General features: G+C 43.3%; 1 protein-coding gene across 1 annotated transcript in view; it reads right to left on the minus strand.

The window, feature by feature from the left end:
- LOC108711765 overlaps window positions 1-19,460 on the minus strand; it is a 79,871-nt gene that overhangs the window by 9,482 nt on the left and 50,929 nt on the right. Inside the window, exon 4 of the mRNA XM_041587364.1 lies at window positions 1,789-2,151. Within this exon, the coding sequence (XP_041443298.1) occupies window positions 1,789-2,151 (363 nt within the window). The remainder of the gene's footprint in view (window positions 1-1,788; window positions 2,152-19,460) is intronic.

The raw sequence follows: 19,460 nt of genomic DNA on the forward strand, positions 1-19,460 counted from the left end.
TCATAGATGGAAAGTATATCCCTCCCAGAATCCTCTATGAAGCAGTGCAGAGGGATGTGAAAATGAGGCTCTGAGTAGCAGGGAGGTGATTAGCCTCACCTGGAGTAAATAGGTGGGGGCTCAATTAAGGCTCCTCTCTGCCCTGGAGAGAGAGAGAAAGGAGAGCTACTGGAGGGCTGTGTTAATAGTTTGCATAGTAACTGCATGTCAATTAGGGGTTGTTCTGTGACCATATAAAGGCACAAGGCTGCAGGCTGAGTTATACAGGGAACTCTGAGTATCACTCATGTATTATAAGGGATAATGTACCCCCTACTGTAAATGATAAGGATATTAGAAGTCACTGAGGGGTTGTTCTGTGACCATATAAAGGCACAAGGCTGCAGGCTGAGTTATACAGGGAACTCTGAGTATCACTCATGTATTATAAGGGATAATGTACCCCCTACTGTAAATGATAAGGATATTAGAAGTCACTGAGGGGTTGTTCTGTGACCATATAAAGGCACAAGGCTGCAGGCTGAGTTATACAGGGAACTCTGAGTATCACTCATGTATTATAAGGGATAATGTAGCCCCTACTGTAAATTATAAGGATATTAGAAGTCACTGAGGTTCTGTGACCATATAAAGGCACAAGGCTGCAGGCTGAGTTATACAGGGAACTCTGAGTATCACTCATGTATTATAAGGGATAATGTACCCCCTACTGTAAATGATAAGGATATTAGAAGTCACTGAGGGGTTGTTCTGTGACCATATAAAGGCACAAGGCTGCAGGCTGAGTTATACAGGGAACTCTGAGTATCACTCATGTATTATAAGGGATAATGTACCCCCTACTGTAAATGATAAGGATATTAGAAGTCACTGAGGGGTTGTTCTGTGACCATATAAAGGCACAAGGCTGCAGGCTGAGTTATACAGGGAACTCTGAGTATCACTCATGTATTATAAGGGATAATGTACCCCCTACTGTAAATGATAAGGATATTAGAAGTCACTGAGGGGTTGTTCTGTGACCATATAAAGGCACAAGGCTGCAGGCTGAGTTATACAGGGAACTCTGAGTATGTATTATAAGGGATAATGTACCCCCTACTGTAAATGATAAGGATATTAGAAGTCACTGAGGGGTTCTGTGACCATATAAAGGCACAAGGCTGCAGGCTGAGTTATACAGGGAACTCTGAGTATCACTCATGTATTATAAGGGATAATGTACCCCCTACTGTAAATGATAAGGATATTAGAAGTCACTGAGGGGTTGTTCTGTGACCATATAAAGGCACAAGGCTGCAGGCTGAGTTATACAGGGAACTCTGAGTATGTATTATAAGGGATAATGTACCCCCTACTGTAAATGATAAGGATATTAGAAGTCACTGAGGGGTTGTTCTGTGACCATATAAAGACACAAGGCTGCAGGCTGAGTTATACAGGGAACTCTAAGTATCACTCATGTATTATAAGGGATAATGTACCCCCTACTGTAAATGATAAGGATATTAGAAGTCACTGAGGGGTTCTGTGACCATACAAAGGCACTCGACTGTAGGGAGTATCACTCATGTATTATAAGGGAGACTGTACCCCTGACATCACAAATAAGTTAATACTGATTTTAGAGATGACATCACTAACCACAGTCTATAAGTATTTAATATAAATGATATTCTTGGTACACTTGTGTGTATATATATATATATATATATATATACACACATACTGATTGTATTTCTTGCAAAGAAAATATAATTTTACTTTCATAGAATATTCCCTACCTACCATTCACAACGTGTAGAAGTGTCCCTGCTCCTTCCTCCAGTAATGTTTCAATGGTGTTTTGCTGAGTATCATTACACAGGCGCATTGCCACACGGCAGTAGAAGTTGGTGTTATCCATTCCAATCACCTCTTCCAGATAAAGGTCTGACTGACCCACCAGTCTGGTTTTGCCCCGGTATCGGGGGTGAATTAATTCTGGGTGTGGGTGATAGGCAAAGCCCTCACGTGGGTTCCCAAACATCCAGTATATCCCGAGCCACAAGGGATCTTCATCCTCTGGTAATGTAAAGTTACAGCTGATAGTAGAGGAGTTTGGGAATGTGACCTCCTTTGGCTGCTTGATCTTCATTTGATTGGTTTTTCCTACAATAAAAGAATAATGTGAGTAGATGACAGAGGGGGTTGGACATTCACTAGACCCTATGAAATCTCATCTAAAAAATAAAGATTTATGTGAAATGAACAGCAGAACGTAACTATTTGATTGGTGGCTGCACCTTAAGAGTCACAGAACTGTTGTTTGTGGGAAACATCTCAGAAGTCCTTTGCTGTCTCTTTTTTCACAGGACAGTCCCGATTTTGACCCGCAGTCTTGGGTTTGTTACTGAAATGTCCTGACTTTCTCTTTGATCTCCTGCACTGACCAGCCAGAAAAAGATACAAAGTTTCTGACTTAATTGGCTTTTGGCAGAGAGCTCAGAATATGTGGCAGCTGCACTTAGATACTTTTGTAAAAATGTAAGTTAAGCAAAGAAGCAATTGTAACTATTTAAGATAAGCGGGTCTCTTGGGAAAACTGTGACTTGCAGCTTAAAGGGCAATTCGCCCTTATTAGCAAAACTGTAATAACATAAAAAACACAGAAATGTGTTCAAACTTTCAGAACCTTCCAAATATTGTAAAATGAACATGACAATTCAGGGGTGTGGCCACCAAGATGGGCGTGGTCAAAAATATTATTTCTGCTTCTTCTTTCTTTAAATTTCCTGGGGAAGACACATGCGCAGTCGAATGAAATAGTCAGGTTTTTCATTAAAGTTCAGCTTTTCTCACTACTGCACATGCGCAGCCACAAGAAGAAAGAAGAAAAAGGAAGCTGCTCACCCCGTGGTGCTCACTGGAAGAAACCCCCGGACTGGTCTTGTTTTCTCCTAATAGGAGCACCAGCCTGGGGCGTCAGGTAAGTAAATACAATCACTTGGTGGTGCCTAACCTTTTGTACCCCAAGTGTAAAGGGACGCTTCACCTTTAAGGTAACTTTTAACATGTTATAGAATGGCCAGTTCTAAGCAACTCTTCAATTGGTCTTCAATATTTATTCTGTATAGTTTTTTGAAATGTTTTGAATTTTTCTGATTTTTTCCAGCTTTCAAACGGGGTCACTGACCCCTTCTAAAAACAAATGTTCTGTAAGGCTACAAATCAATGCGTGGTTGCTAGGGGTATTTGGACCCTAGCAACCAGACTGCTGAGATTACAAACTGGAGAGCTGCTGAATAAAAAGCTAAATAACTCAAAAACCACAAATAATTAAAACCAATTTCAATTTATCTCAGCATATCACTCTCTACATCATACTAACAGTTAACTCAAAGGTGAACAACCCCTTTAAATCTTTATTAATCCACCACTACAACTGTCAGTATTTCAGGACTTTGCTTCATGTATGATTTGTGTCAGTATTTATGTGTCATGTGACAGTTACATGGAGCTGTGTGACTTGTTTTTGGCAGTTATTGTACAATGTCTGAGATGTTTGATAGTTGTTCATTGCAAATCATCATGTATTCTTTATATTCTCTGTTATTTGTTACAGTTTCACTTCTCCTAATAATTCAGACAATTGTACAGACTTCAACTCTCAGGTGCAGATTTATCACGGGTCAAATTCAAAATTTGAATTCAAAATTTGAATTTTCAAGTTTTTGTATGGTCAAAACTGTCAAATTTGAATAGGGAGTTAAACAAATGTGATTACAGTCTTTTAAAAAACAAACTTTGAATTCGATTTTTGAGATTTATCATACTCTGGCCCTTTAAGAACTCAAATTCAACTATTCACCACCTAAAACCTGCCCAGTTGCTGTTTAAAGGGGACCCGTCACCTAAAAAAAATATTCATAATCCTTTGTTATCACATCAATCAAGCAAAATAAACTTTAATTACACTGTATAAATGATTTGAATCTTGTTTCCTTCAGTCTGGGAATTCATAATTATAACAAGCAGGCAGGAGCCATTCTGTGGGACACTGTTATTAAGGCAAGCCTTGTATCATCTCAGAATCTTGTTTGTGCACCAGAATGGGGGACCTGATGTCCATCCCCATGTCCTGGTTACTCAATTAAATGGTGAAGAGATTGGGGGGAATGTGGGGAGAGCAGTGACATGTAGGAAGTGCCTAATGGAAAGTGAAAGTAATTATCTGCCCCGCCTCTATTCCCATGGCATAGAGGAGGGGCAGACAATATTTGATTGACAGCTGAGATTTATAGTTGAGCTTACAACAGCTATGAATGCTTTAATAAAAGAATAGAAATTGGATTTCATGTTTAATTTGAAAAGGACTTTTGTTATACAGCTGTTTGTGTCTGGGTGACAGGTCCACTTTAAGTCAATGGGGTCCAGGAATCAATTTTGAGTTGTTTGCAGCCTTTCTGACATATTGCAATGACAAATACCTGAAATTGTCAGGTTTGTTCCTCTCTCTCTCTGAGTTGTATAAACTTGTCCATCTCCAGTCACTTGTGCCCCACAGCAGTACCAGCCACTGTCATTGGTCGTCACCCGCTTGATTAGGATGGATGCGCCTCCTTCCCCAGCCACAGAAATCCTCTCTCTGTCCTCTCTTCTTACTGCCCCTGTGCTACTGTTGTATATAACTGTCCTACAGATTAAATATTGACCAAAGCTCCACTGAACACTGGATACAGATATTTTCTGAATTTTCTTCTTGGAGCTGACGGAGAAATGACAGGGAATTGTCACAGTGTCACCAACCAGCGCAGAGATGAATGGAGGCTGATGCATAGTCATCTCATTCTCACCTACAGAATAGAATATCCAAACAGAGACAGAAATTAGTTATATTATAGTTACATAATAACTAAACTGTCTGTCCCCTGTATATACAGAGAGAGGGAAGGATGAGATGTCTGTCCCCTGTATATACAGAGAGAGGGAAGGATGAGGTGTCTGTCCCCTGTATATACAGAGAGAGGGAAGGATGAGCCGTCTGTCCCCTGTATATACAGAGAGAGGGAAGGATGAGGTATCTGTCCCCTGTATATACAGAGAGAGGGAAGGATGAGATGTCTGTCCCCTGTATATACAGAGAGAGGGAAGGATGAGATGTCTGTCCCCTGTATATACAGAGAGAGGGAAGGATGAGATGTCTGTCCCCTGTATATACAGAGAGAGGGAAGGATGAGCCGTCTGTCCCCTGTATATACAGAGAGAGGGAAGGATGAGATGTCTGTCCCCTGTATATACAGAGAGAGGGAAGGATGAGATGTCTGTCCCCTGTATATACAGAGAGAGGGAAGGATGAGGTGTCTGTCCCCTGTATATACAGAGAGAGGGAAGGATGAGCCGTCTGTCCCCTGTATATACAGAGAGAGGGAAGGATGAGGTGTCTGTCCCCTGTATATACAGAGAGAGGGAAGGATGAGATGTTTGTCCCTTGTATATACAGAGAGAGGGAAGGATGACATGTCTGTCCCCTGTATATACAGAGAGAGGGAAGGATGAGCCGTCTGTCCCCTGTATAAACAGAGAGAGGGAAGGATGAGATGTCTGTCCCCTGTATATACAGAGAGAGGGAAGGATGAGGTGTCTGTCCCCTGTATATACAGAGAGAGGGAAGGATGAGGTGTCTGTCCCCTGTATATACAGAGAGAGGGAAGGATGAGCCGTCTGTCCCCTGTATAAACAGAGAGAGGGAAGGATGAGATGTCTGTCCCCTGTATATACAGAGAGAGGGAAGGATGAGGTGTCTGTCCCCTGTATATACAGAGAGAGGGAAGGATGAGATGTCTGTCCCCTGTATATACAGAGAGAGGGAAGGATGAGATGTCTGTCCCCTGTATATACAGAGAGAGGGAAGGATGAGATGTCTGTCCCCTGTATATACAGAGAGAGGGAAGGATGAGATGTCTGTCCCCTGTATATACAGAGAGAGGGAAGGATGAGATGTCTGTCCCCTGTATATACAGAGAGAGGGAAGGATGAGGTGTCTGTCCCCTGTATATACAGAGAGAGGGAAGGATGAGGTGTCTGTCCCCTGTATATACAGAGAGAGGGAAGGATGAGATGTCTGTCCCCTGTATATACAGAGAGAGGGAAGGATGAGATGTCTGTCCCCTGTATATACAGAGAGAGGGAAGGATGAGATGTCTGTCCCCTGTATATACAGAGAGAGGGAAGGATGAGGTGTCTGTCTCCTGTATATACAGAGAGAGGGAAGGATGAGGTGTCTGTCCCCTGTATATACAGAGAGAGGGAAGGATGAGATGTCTGTCCCCTGTATATACAGAGAGAGGGAAGGATGAGATGTCTGTCCCCTGTATATACAGAGAGAGGGAAGGATGAGATGTCTGTCCCCTGTATATACAGAGAGAGGGAAGGATGAGCCGTCTGTCCCCTGTATATACAGAGAGAGGGAAGGATGAGATGTCTGTCCCCTGTATATACAGAGAGAGGGAAGGATGAGATGTCTGTCTCCTGTATATACAGAGAGAGGGAAGGATGAGATGTCTGTCTCCTGTATATACAGAGAGAGGGAAGGATGAGATGTCTGTCCCCTGTATATACAGAGAGAGGGAAGGATGAGATGTCTGTCCCCTGTATATACAGAGAGAGGGAAGGATGAGGTGTCTGTCCCCTGTATATACAGAGAGAGGGAAGGATGAGGTGTCTGTCCCCTGTATATACAGAGAGAGGGAAGGATGAGATGTCTGTCCCCTGTATATACAGAGAGAGGGAAGGATGAGGTGTCTGTCCCCTGTATATACAGAGAGAGGGAAGGATGAGATGTCTGTCCCCTGTATATACAGAGAGAGGGAAGGATGAGATGTCTGTCCCCTGTATATACAGAGAGAGGGAAGGATGAGATGTCTGTCCCCTGTATATACAGAGAGAGGGAAGGATGAGATGTCTGTCCCCTGTATATACAGAGAGAGGGAAGGATGAGATGTCTGTCCCCTGTATATACAGAGAGAGGGAAGGATGAGCCGTCTGTCCCCTGTATATACAGAGAGAGGGAAGGATGAGATGTCTGTCCCCTGTATATACAGAGAGAGGGAAGGATGAGCCGTCTGTCCCCTGTATATACAGAGAGAGGGAAGGATGAGATGTCTGTCCCCTGTATATACAGAGAGAGGGAAGGATGAGATGTCTGTCCCCTGTATATACAGAGAGAGGAAAGGATGAGATGTCTGTCCCCTGTAGATACAGAGAGAGGGAAGGATGAGCCGTCTGTCCCCTGTATATACAGAGAGAGGGAAGGATGAGGTGTCTGTCCCCTGTATATACAGAGAGAGGGAAGGATGAGGTGTCTGTCCCCTGTATATACAGAGAGAGGGAAGGGTGAGATGTCTGTCCCCTGTATATACAGAGAGAGGGAAGGATGAGATGTCTGTCCCCTGTATATACTGAGAGAGGGAAGGATGAGATGTCTGTCCCCTGTATATACAGAGAGAGGGAAGGATGAGCCGTCTGTCCCCTGTATATACAGAGAGAGGGAAGGATGAGATGTCTGTCCCCTGTATATACAGAGAGAGGGAAGGATGAGGTGTCTGTCCCCTGTATATACAGAGAGAGGGAAGGATGAGATGTCTGTCCCCTGTATATACAGAGAGAGGGAAGGATGAGATGTCTGTCCCCTGTATATACAGAGAGAGGGAAGGATGAGATGTCTGTCCCCTGTATATACAGAGAGAGGGAGGATGAGATGTCTGTCCCCTGTATATACAGAGAGAGGGAAGGATGAGATGTCTGTCCCCTGTATATACAGAGAGAGGGAAGGATGAGATGTCTGTCCCCTGTATATACAGAGAGAGGGAAGGATGAGATGTCTGTCCCCTGTATATACAGAGAGAGGGAAGGATGAGATGTCTGTCCCCTGTATATACAGAGAGAGGGAAGGATGAGATGTCTGTCCCCTGTATATACAGAGAGAGGGAAGGATGAGCCGTCTGTCCCCTGTATATACAGAGAGAGGGAAGGATGAGATGTCTGTCCCCTGTATATACAGAGAGAGGGAAGGATGAGCCGTCTGTCCCCTGTATATACAGAGAGAGGGAAGGATGAGATGTCTGTCCCCTGTATATACAGAGAGAGGGAAGGATGAGATGTCTGTCCCCTGTATATACAGAGAGAGGAAAGGATGAGATGTCTGTCCCCTGTAGATACAGAGAGAGGGAAGGATGAGCCGTCTGTCCCCTGTATATACAGAGAGAGGGAAGGATGAGGTGTCTGTCCCCTGTATATACAGAGAGAGGGAAGGATGAGGTGTCTGTCCCCTGTATATACAGAGAGAGGGAAGGGTGAGATGTCTGTCCCCTGTATATACAGAGAGAGGGAAGGATGAGATGTCTGTCCCCTGTATATACTGAGAGAGGGAAGGATGAGATGTCTGTCCCCTGTATATACAGAGAGAGGGAAGGATGAGCCGTCTGTCCCCTGTATATACAGAGAGAGGGAAGGATGAGATGTGTGTCCCCTGTATATACAGAGAGAGGGAAGGATGAGATGTCTGTCCCCTGTATATACAGAGAGAGGGAAGGATGAGATGTCTGTCCCCTGTATATACAGAGAGAGGGAAGGATGAGCCGTCTGTCCCCTGTATATACAGAGAGAGGGAAGGATGAGATGTCTGTCCCCTGTATATACAGAGAGAGGGAAGGATGAGCCGTCTGTCCCCTGTATATACAGAGAGAGGGAAGGATGAGATGTCTGTCCCCTGTATATACAGAGAGAGGGAAGGATGAGCCGTCTGTCTCCTGTATATACAGAGAGAGGGAAGGATGAGATGTCTGTCCCCTGTAGATACAGAGAGAGGGAAGGATGAGCTGTCTGTCCCCTGTATATACAGAGAGAGGGAAGGATGAGGTGTCTGTCCCCTGTATATACAGAGAGAGGGAAGGATGAGATGTCTGTCCCCTGTATATACAGAGAGAGGGAAGGATGAGGTGTCTGTCCCCTGTATATACAGAGAGAGGGAAGGATGAGGTGTCTGTCCCCTGTATATACAGAGAGAGGGAAGGATGAGATGTCTGTCCCCTGTATATACAGAGAGAGGGAAGGATGAGATGTCTGTCCCCTGTATATACAGAGAGAGGGAAGGATGAGGTGTCTGTCCCCTGTATATACAGAGAGAGGGAAGGATGAGATGTCTGTCCCCTGTATATACAGAGAGAGGGAAGGATGAGCCGTCTGTCCCCTGTATATACAGAGAGAGGGAAGGATGAGATGTGTGTCCCCTGTATATACAGAGAGAGGGAAGGATGAGGTGTCTGTCCCCTGTATATACAGAGAGAGGGAAGGATGAGATGTCTGTCCCCTGTATATACAGAGAGAGGGAAGGATGAGGTGTCTGTCCCCTGTATATACAGAGAGAGGGAAGGATGAGATGTCTGTCCCCTGTATATACAGAGAGAGGGAAGGATGAGATGTCTGTCCCCTGTATATACAGAGAGAGGGAAGGATGAGATGTCTGTCCCCTGTATATACAGAGAGAGGGAAGGATGAGATGTCTGTCCCCTGTATATACAGAGAGAGGGAAGGATGAGATGTCTGTCCCCTGTATATACAGAGAGAGGGAAGGATGAGATGTCTGTCCCCTGTATATACAGAGAGAGGGAAGGATGAGCCGTCTGTCCCCTGTATATACAGAGAGAGGGAAGGATGAGATGTCTGTCCCCTGTATATACAGAGAGAGGGAAGGATGAGCCGTCTGTCCCCTGTATATACAGAGAGAGGGAAGGATGAGATGTCTGTCCCCTGTATATACAGAGAGAGGGAAGGATGAGATGTCTGTCCCCTGTATATACAGAGAGAGGAAAGGATGAGATGTCTGTCCCCTGTAGATACAGAGAGAGGGAAGGATGAGCCGTCTGTCCCCTGTATATACAGAGAGAGGGAAGGATGAGGTGTCTGTCCCCTGTATATACAGAGAGAGGGAAGGATGAGGTGTCTGTCCCCTGTATATACAGAGAGAGGGAAGGGTGAGATGTCTGTCCCCTGTATATACAGAGAGAGGGAAGGATGAGATGTCTGTCCCCTGTATATACAGAGAGAGGGAAGGATGAGATGTCTGTCCCCTGTATATACAGAGAGAGGGAAGGATGAGCCGTCTGTCCCCTGTATATACAGAGAGAGGGAAGGATGAGATGTGTGTCCCCTGTATATACAGAGAGAGGGAAGGATGAGATGTCTGTCCCCTGTATATACAGAGAGAGGGAAGGATGAGATGTCTGTCCCCTGTATATACAGAGAGAGGGAAGGATGAGCCGTCTGTCCCCTGTATATACAGAGAGAGGGAAGGATGAGATGTCTGTCCCCTGTATATACAGAGAGAGGGAAGGATGAGCCGTCTGTCCCCTGTATATACAGAGAGAGGGAAGGATGAGATGTCTGTCCCCTGTATATACAGAGAGAGGGAAGGATGAGCCGTCTGTCTCCTGTATATACAGAGAGAGGGAAGGATGAGATGTCTGTCCCCTGTAGATACAGAGAGAGGGAAGGATGAGCTGTCTGTCCCCTGTATATACAGAGAGAGGGAAGGATGAGGTGTCTGTCCCCTGTATATACAGAGAGAGGGAAGGATGAGATGTCTGTCCCCTGTATATACAGAGAGAGGGAAGGATGAGGTGTCTGTCCCCTGTATATACAGAGAGAGGGAAGGATGAGGTGTCTGTCCCCTGTATATACAGAGAGAGGGAAGGATGAGATGTCTGTCCCCTGTATATACAGAGAGAGGGAAGGATGAGATGTCTGTCCCCTGTATATACAGAGAGAGGGAAGGATGAGGTGTCTGTCCCCTGTATATACAGAGAGAGGGAAGGATGAGATGTCTGTCCCCTGTATATACAGAGAGAGGGAAGGATGAGCCGTCTGTCCCCTGTATATACAGAGAGAGGGAAGGATGAGATGTGTGTCCCCTGTATATACAGAGAGAGGGAAGGATGAGGTGTCTGTCCCCTGTATATACAGAGAGAGGGAAGGATGAGATGTCTGTCCCCTGTATATACAGAGAGAGGGAAGGATGAGGTGTCTGTCCCCTGTATATACAGAGAGAGGGAAGGATGAGACGTCTGTCCCTGTATATACAGAGAGAGGGAAGGATGAGACGTCTGTCCCCTGTATATACAGAGAGAGGGAAGGATGAGATGTCTGTCCCCTGTATATACAGAGAGAGGGAAGGATGAGATGTCTGTCCCCTGTATATACAGAGAGAGGGAAGGATGAGATGTCTGTCCCCTGTATATACAGAGAGAGGGAAGGATGAGGTGTCTGTCCCCTGTATATACAGAGAGAGGGAAGGATGAGGTGTCTGTCCCCTGTATATACAGAGAGAGGGAAGGATGAGATGTCTGTCCCCTGTATATACAGAGAGAGGGAAGGATGAGATGTCTGTCCCCTGTATATACAGAGAGAGGGAAGGATGAGATGTCTGTCCCCTGTATATACAGAGAGAGGGAAGGATGAGATGTCTGTCCCCTGTATATACAGAGAGAGGGAAGGATGAGATGTCTGTCCCCTGTATATACAGAGAGAGGGAAGGATGAGATGTCTGTCCCCTGTATATACAGAGAGAGGGAAGGATGAGATGTCTGTCCCCTGTATATACAGAGAGAGGGAAGGATGAGATGTCTGTCCCCTGTATATACAGAGAGAGGGAAGGATGAGATGTCTGTCCCCTGTATATACAGAGAGAGGGAAGGATGAGGTGTCTGTCCCCTGTATATACAGAGAGAGGGAAGGATGAGATGTCTGTCCCCTGTATATACAGAGAGAGGGAAGGATGAGATATCTGTCCCCTGTATATACAGAGAGAGGGAAGGATGAGATGTCTGTCCCCTGTATATACAGAGAGAGGGAAGGATGAGATATCTGTCCCCTGTATATACAGAGAGAGGGAAGGATGAGATGTCTGTCCCCTGTATATACAGAGAGAGGGAAGGATGAGATGTCTGTCCCCTGTATATACAGAGAGAGGGAAGGATGAGCCGTCTGTTCCCTGTATATACAGAGAGAGGGAAGGATGAGCCGTCTGTCCCCTGTATATACAGAGAGAGGGAAGGATGAGCCGTCTGTCCCCTGTATATACAGAGAGAGGGAAGGATGAGATGTCTGTCCCCTGTATATACAGAGAGAGGGAAGGATGAGGTGTCTGTCCCCTGTATATAAAGAGAGAGGGAAGGGTGAGCCGTCTGCCTGTACTTAACATTGCCCGGAAAAGCATTCAGTTTTGCAGGGAAATGGACCACATAACTGAGCTCAGCTCTATAGAATAGTGAGCAGAAATGGTCCATGCAAATACCATAGACTGGGATACTATCTTACCCATTACAGATCTAAAACAAAATGTATAGAGAGGTGTAGGATTGTATAAAATCCTGTAAAATTGTTTTAATAAAATGGACATTGCACAATTATTTTACCCCAAGGAACTTGGTTTAGCCAACAAAACATAAAGGCTTATATCAATTGTGAGAGGATTTTATTGGCTGATACATTGTGAGTGTAATTTTCTATTCACTCCTGCAAATTTAGAATTAATAAGTAACAGTGACCTATAGATCAACCTTTCCCCTTGGACTAACACTCATTCTTGTCTTCAACAAGAAGTTTTTTTGTGGGAGAGGTGGACATTGGTCTCCATTTGCCCCTTTTTCACTTTTCTCTCCTCTCATCTTCCATCATTTGCACCTCCTTTTATTTATATTATACTTACCCCTCACAGTTAGCTGGGTGCCAAATCCATTTTGCCACTGCTCAATGATCGTGTTTTGATTTAGAAGTTGGACCCGGCAGCAGAAGTTCTTTCTATCACTTGTTCTTACACTGGTCAGAGTGATGGTCCCATTCTGAGCCTGAGGATCTCCCACCAGTGACACCCTTCCCTGGTATTCCTGTGTTGTGTTGCCATATCTGCTGTTATATATACGATCCCCACAATAAGCAATATTACCAGCTTGAAAGACAATTGTCCTATTAGTAATTGTTGTGAGATTTCTGGAGAAGACAAAACTGCATGGGAAGGTCACTGAGTCTCCAGCAAATACTTCCACTCCTGAAGGTTGGTCTACACAGTATTGTCCTGGTGTCCCACAAACGGCACCTTCAATAGAAGATTCATTGGATGTTCAGCTCAATGATACTGTGATATATGTCAGATATGGGAAATTCAGATTGAGGAGACTATAAAAAGGCCTTTGATGAGCAGAGAATGATGAAAGAAACCTTTGACTAGAAGTAGAAGTGTCTCATCCTATACTGGGCGGGTATCACACAGACACAACTGGAAAGTCTAATATTAATTAAATGTGGTGAATTGTGATCTTTTCGGTCCCAAATACAGTCTAATCTATTAGAATCACATTCTGCAAGTACACGGCCACTGGCCTGTGATAACAATATAGCGCTATAGTAAACTGACTTGTGCTAGGGCAGTTTTAGCTACTCTCCTTGGTGGACTAAGACCACCGATGAGCTCTCTTTCTTAGGGGTAAGCCCTCGCAATGCGGTGGGGGCAGGGTATAGTGTAACTGTAATGGGGTGCGATAGCACAATGATGGGCGCCAGTAGTTCTTTAACAGTTGAACCAAGAACAGTATTTATTGAACAAGAGCACATAGATCATTTAGCACATCGATCCACAATGGAGTATAGAACATACACAGCAGCATAAAGGAAGCATATACTCACAGCACGTATAGGCTGAATCCCCACAGGCTAGGGAATATACAGCAGAGAGTAAATTGACAGCATGTGATGGATATTGCCCAGTATTCAGGATATCTTCCAGTGGCAGACTAGGGGAACTCCTGACATCCCTATCTCAACACTTGGTTCCTTACTCTGGGTCAGTAATACCCTGGGATCTTAATCCCTCTAATCTCCTCGGCCTTGAGCTGCTCAACTAAATAACCTCTCTATCACTCCTAGAGTGATCTATAATTGAGTATAGCTGTCTAATTACTAGGGCCAAGGTGCCTATGGTTGTCACTACCCATTCCCTTCCAGCCTGCTTGGTTGGGCTAAAGCAATGGGACCCAGAGCACATGGTTCCTAAACCTTTTATACTCTGGCGCAGTGCCATCTGGTGTACACTGTGTGAACTACAGGGGTTACATAAGCACAAGGTCCCCATAAGGACCCACTAAGGTGTCCATATTACTAGGGATGTGCCTGTCTGTAAAGTGTAAGGGTGTCTAAGATTTTCACATCCCTACAACAATATTTACAGTCTTAGTATGAGAGAGTGACCAAAGAAATATGCCAAAAGGCTGGTTTCCCCTTTATGTTAGGTTGGCCTTACACAGGCAGATACTGCTCCTTTAACTGATTCAGCAGCTTATCTGCCTGTGTAGGGGGCATTGGGATGGATCTCCCTGATCGATATCTGATCGGCAGGTTTAATTCATCTTTGTGATCGAGGACCACATTGGCTAATTGGAGAAAGCAGTAAAACCCCACACTGCCTTACTAAAATTAATTGAGATCTAATTATATAAGTGCTTAGTGCTATTATAAAAATATGCTTAGTTCTCAATCAATTTAGCACCAACATACAATTAATGGTATTTCAATCGATTGTGTTAATACAAATAATTATGATTAAAGTGCTTAAGTGCTATAAATTAGGTGCTGTGACCTTCAACAAAATGTATCTACACACAATTGAATAATCTAAAAGTTCATGGTTCTTATATGAATTAAATAAGGTGCTAGTGCTGTAGTTATAATTTTAAAGTGAGTTAATGGTATCAACCAATTAAAATTAAAGCGTCAGCAATTCATGAATAAAAGTTAGAAATAAGAAAATAGTATAGAGGTGGAGTTGTCCCGAAGAAACTAGCTGCGTTTTTCTAAGCCCTGGGACACCACACGTGGGAGGAAGGCAGAACACTGAGGACTGTGGTCTCGTTACTACGTTTAACTGTCTGGTAAAGAGAGCTAACTTTGCTATAAAACCAACAAATCCTCAGTGCCTTAGAGATAAAAGAGAATAAAAGGAATGAATGCTGCGCTAATAGCGCTACAATTCCATTAAATTTCTCTGGATCCGAGATTCAATTAGGGTTTAAAAAGGTAAGATTTCAATGATGAGCTTTTTTTAAAAAAAGGGTTTGCCTTCAAACCCTTTTTTTAAAAAAAGCTCATCATTGAAATCTTACCTTTTTAAACCCTAATTGAATCTCGGATCCAGAGAAATTTAATGGAATTGTAGCGCTATTAGCGCAGCATTCATTCCTTTTATTCCTTAAGCACTTTAATCATAATTATTTGGATTAACACAATCGATTGAAATACCATTAATTGTATGTTGGTGCTAAATTGATTGAGAACTAAGCATATGTTTATAATAGCACTAAGCACTTATATAATTAGATCTCAATTAATTTTAGTAAGGCAGTGTGGGGTTTTACTGCTTTCTTTTGTTTTTAGTATCCCTATTCTGGTTTATATACCTCTACACAGCCTGAAATTGGGTAATACAAGTGAGTGAACAATAATTACAAGTGAACTATATTTTTGTTTGTGATCACATTGGCTAATTGCTGTGGTCTTCCCCCCGTCAGATCCTATTATCAGCATTGTAATCAATATCACCCTGCCTTTGGTGGGCATATCGGTTTAAAGGGGCCATACACTATAAGATCTGCTAATTTTGCGATGGCCACCTTTATACAAAGTGGGAGATGTAAACTTCAGTGAAGGTGTTGCTAGAGAATATTTTCTTTCTTTAATGAACTATAATGTCAGGTCCTAGAAAGAAGAGACAGGCAACACACTCCATTCTATTGGTCCAGCTCATGTATTGAAGTAAAGGAACTCATATAATGTGTGTGGGAAGCAGCCAGAGTGCAGCAGTTATTTTTATCATTTGCTTAGTATGTTGAATCAGACGTCCTGTGTAGCAATCAACTGTCTGATAATAAAGAAAGTGTCGGCTGTGGATCCTGCAAGTTTCCTATAGATTATGTGTCACTAATCAGATTTTAATCGTAAAAACCAAAATGAAATAAATAATAATCTTAAAGGATAAGTAAACCTTAAAAATAAGTGAATGTAAAATGGACGAGGGGGCTATTCTAAGAACTTTTGAAATGTAAATTTATTATATGTTTTTTAAAACAAGATATTAAGGGATACATGTGCTGTTAATATGAATGAATTTTGTTACAACAGCGAGTGAATGAAATATAAGTTATATATGTAGGTGTGTACTGAACCCCACACAGAAAACACAACACACAATTTCAATCAGTGACACAGAAAAGGTCAAAATAAATGAACTTACCCCAAAGAGACAACACGAGGGATGGAATGGACGTACTTACCCCACAGAGAGAGCACAGAGCAGAGAAGGAGAAGACCACACATGCTGAGGAGCTTGGATAACACTTAGTTACTCTGATGCTACAAAACATCTTTAAATTAAACTTCCCCTTTTTAGTTTCGAGTAAAGACAAATATGGAAACAATAATACAAATAAGCTGAGCCCAAATAAGATAAAACAAAGGTGGGCTGAACAGAAAGTCTGGGAATGCAGCAGAGCCAGAACAAGGAGTAGGCAACTGCCTAGGGCACTTGGTCTCACACTTCTTAGTGTGTCAGTGTTTCTTTGTTGGCCTTTAATATTACATTAGTAATTACATGTGTGTAGGGAAGTGTTATTTGCCCTTTCCCTAACTGCATAACCCTGTGACTTTAAATCTGGATCCACCAAAAGCATGGCTGCTGCTTGCACTGCAGTGAGACCGTTTTCAGCCACAGCCTGGCCAATCAGCAAGAAGGATTTGCTTCTGACCTTGTGACCTCTCTGAAAGAAGTTTGGAGCCAAAATGAAAGTGAGGCTTAGGTTGACCAGGAAGTAGAGAAGAGGAAAGCCTGGACTAATACACTGAGAGCAGCCTGCAATCTCTCCTTCTCTCTTGTGAGTGTTCCTGCTGATTTATCTGAGTAGGAAGCCAGGGATTTCACCTATAGAATATTTACACATATAGGGAATCCCATAGTCAGAGCACAGGGAGTTATTTAACCCTTTCCAGTCAGCCATCATAGTGAGTGGAAGTAGTGCAGCTGCCTGAGCTATTGCTGGGGAAGTAATCCCTGTAGGATAGATAGGACTTCAGCCCTGTAGTGAGTTGCCAGCGTGTACACCCGATCTGGACTGTGGATTTCCCATCAGCCTCCGTGACACGTGCAGTGGATCCTCAGGAATTCAGGAAGCCTTTCCCTACACCAGCATCCCAAGCTCAGTGTGGATTAAAGCTGCCAGACTGCTTCCCTGTATCTGCTCTGCCTCACAGGATCTCTTTCTTCTTTCACTATCACTGGGAGTTGGTGAGACCTTCACTTTACACACCCCGGGGGCATCAATCTGGTGTTGCAACACATCCCTCTTCTATTACTACTTTGGTATATACCCTCAGACCTCTAGTGTGCACACTCACCATTCTTAAAGTGACAGTAGACATTTTCATACTAAGGGGTGATACTTATATTGTCTAATATTCATCGTATTATTGTCATTTCCCTGTTCTTATTGCATTGCATATATTGCATTTCTAATATTACATATTATTACATATCTGCCTATTGTGTGGTTTATTGTCTGCTACAATTGGTACCAAAATCACTTCTATTGCCATTCCCAGGGAGTTGTATGTCACCAATATCTGGTTTTAGCCCTGGGTGGAGGCACTTAACTTATCCAAAACCCGCAAATCTCCCACTTAGCGGAGGCTTGGGATCTATACTGTTAGCTCCACAGTGTGGCCCTGAATATTCCTGCCAAGAAAGGGTTACATGTGTTTACAGAGTCGCCTGCCCCAACCCAACCAGCGACTGTCATTTTTCCATTTTGTGCTCTTCCCGCCTCCAGCCAGACTGTACCTTATTTTCCAATCAAAGTCTGACACATGAGAACGGCACATGCACTGTGGATGGGGGCGGGACTCTGGATGCAGAACTTGCGCTGGTGCAGCTCTTGCTCACTTGCAGCCTCGCCCTGATGAAACATTGCAGAATGATTGGAGGGAGGTTGGAGAAAGGCTGGAGAAGGATTGGACCAAATTTAGAAGGCAATGGCTGGCTGCTGGCTCAGGTACACGGGGCAGATAGTGGGGGCTAATTAATAAATATTTAATATGACTGCACTGATTCACTGATGTTTGTTTAGGGGGACATGGTGTGACTCTGGCACTGGATGAAAGATTGGAGAAGGATTGGAGACAGTTGTTGGACCAATTTTATGTGGAACTAACTGTCTGCTGGCTCAGGTACACAGGGGCAAGTAGTTCTTCTTAGTGATGCACAGATCTGTCCTGTTTTTCTTCTCTGAAAATGTCAGAGAAACTGTCAAAATATTAGTGAAACACATTGACGCATGTAAATTTTGACACAACTATTTTGTCCAAATGCATTAAAGTCAAAAATGGGTGTCTGAATAATTTTGATGCACAACTATTTTATGTGCGCAACAATTGTGATGTACACCAAATTTTTTGTTGCAAATTTTTCACCTGGGAAATTATGGCAAAGTTCCACTAATTTATTAGTGCCACTAATTTATATGGGCAAAATAATGAAATTCAATGCAAATCCATGCCTGGTGAATTTATTCGCCCATCACTAGTGGTGCTAAATAAAAAATACAGATTTTATATAGATGCTCAGATGCTGCCACAGGTTCTGGGAGGGCAACCAGAAAGGGGGCTTTATAAATATTTGATGTGGCTGCCCTGATGTTGGCTCATATTCAGGGGGCGCTGGTTACATTTGTATGGCTGGCAGCTGTCACAGGTACACGGGGCTATAAATGGGGATTAACAAATATGTTCATGTGACTGGCTGGCACAGGTTGGTTCAGGGAGGGCTGGTAAATATTTAATGTGGTCACACTGATGATGCATGCTGGGACTGGATTGGGGGGCAATCAGGAATGGCGACTGGCTAAATATTTTATTTGGCTGCATTTGATGCTGGCACAGGTTATTACTAGAGATGGGCGAATTTATTCACCAGGCACGAATTTGCAGCAAATTTGCGTGTTTCGCAAATTTGCTAATTTGCTGCGAAAATTCACCAGAGTAAAATAATTTTTGACACCGAAGACAATTCCGACCCCGGCGTCAATTTGGGCGCTGGCGACAATTAAACAGACACCCATTGACTTTTATGTGCATTAATTGTCGACGGCATCCAAAATCCAATTTCGCACATTTTTCGTGCGCTTCGCAAAAACGGGACAAATTTGCCCATAACTGGTTATTACAATCAAGGCAGTACGTTATCTGTTCTGAGGCTTAAAACATATACTATATATATATATATATATATATATATATATATATATATATATATATATATATATATATATATATATATATATATATATATATATATATATATATATATATATATATATACACACACA

The sequence above is a fragment of the Xenopus laevis genome, chromosome 3L (genome assembly GCF_017654675.1).
Source record: "Xenopus laevis strain J_2021 chromosome 3L, Xenopus_laevis_v10.1, whole genome shotgun sequence".
Taxonomy (NCBI): Eukaryota; Metazoa; Chordata; class Amphibia; order Anura; family Pipidae; genus Xenopus; species Xenopus laevis.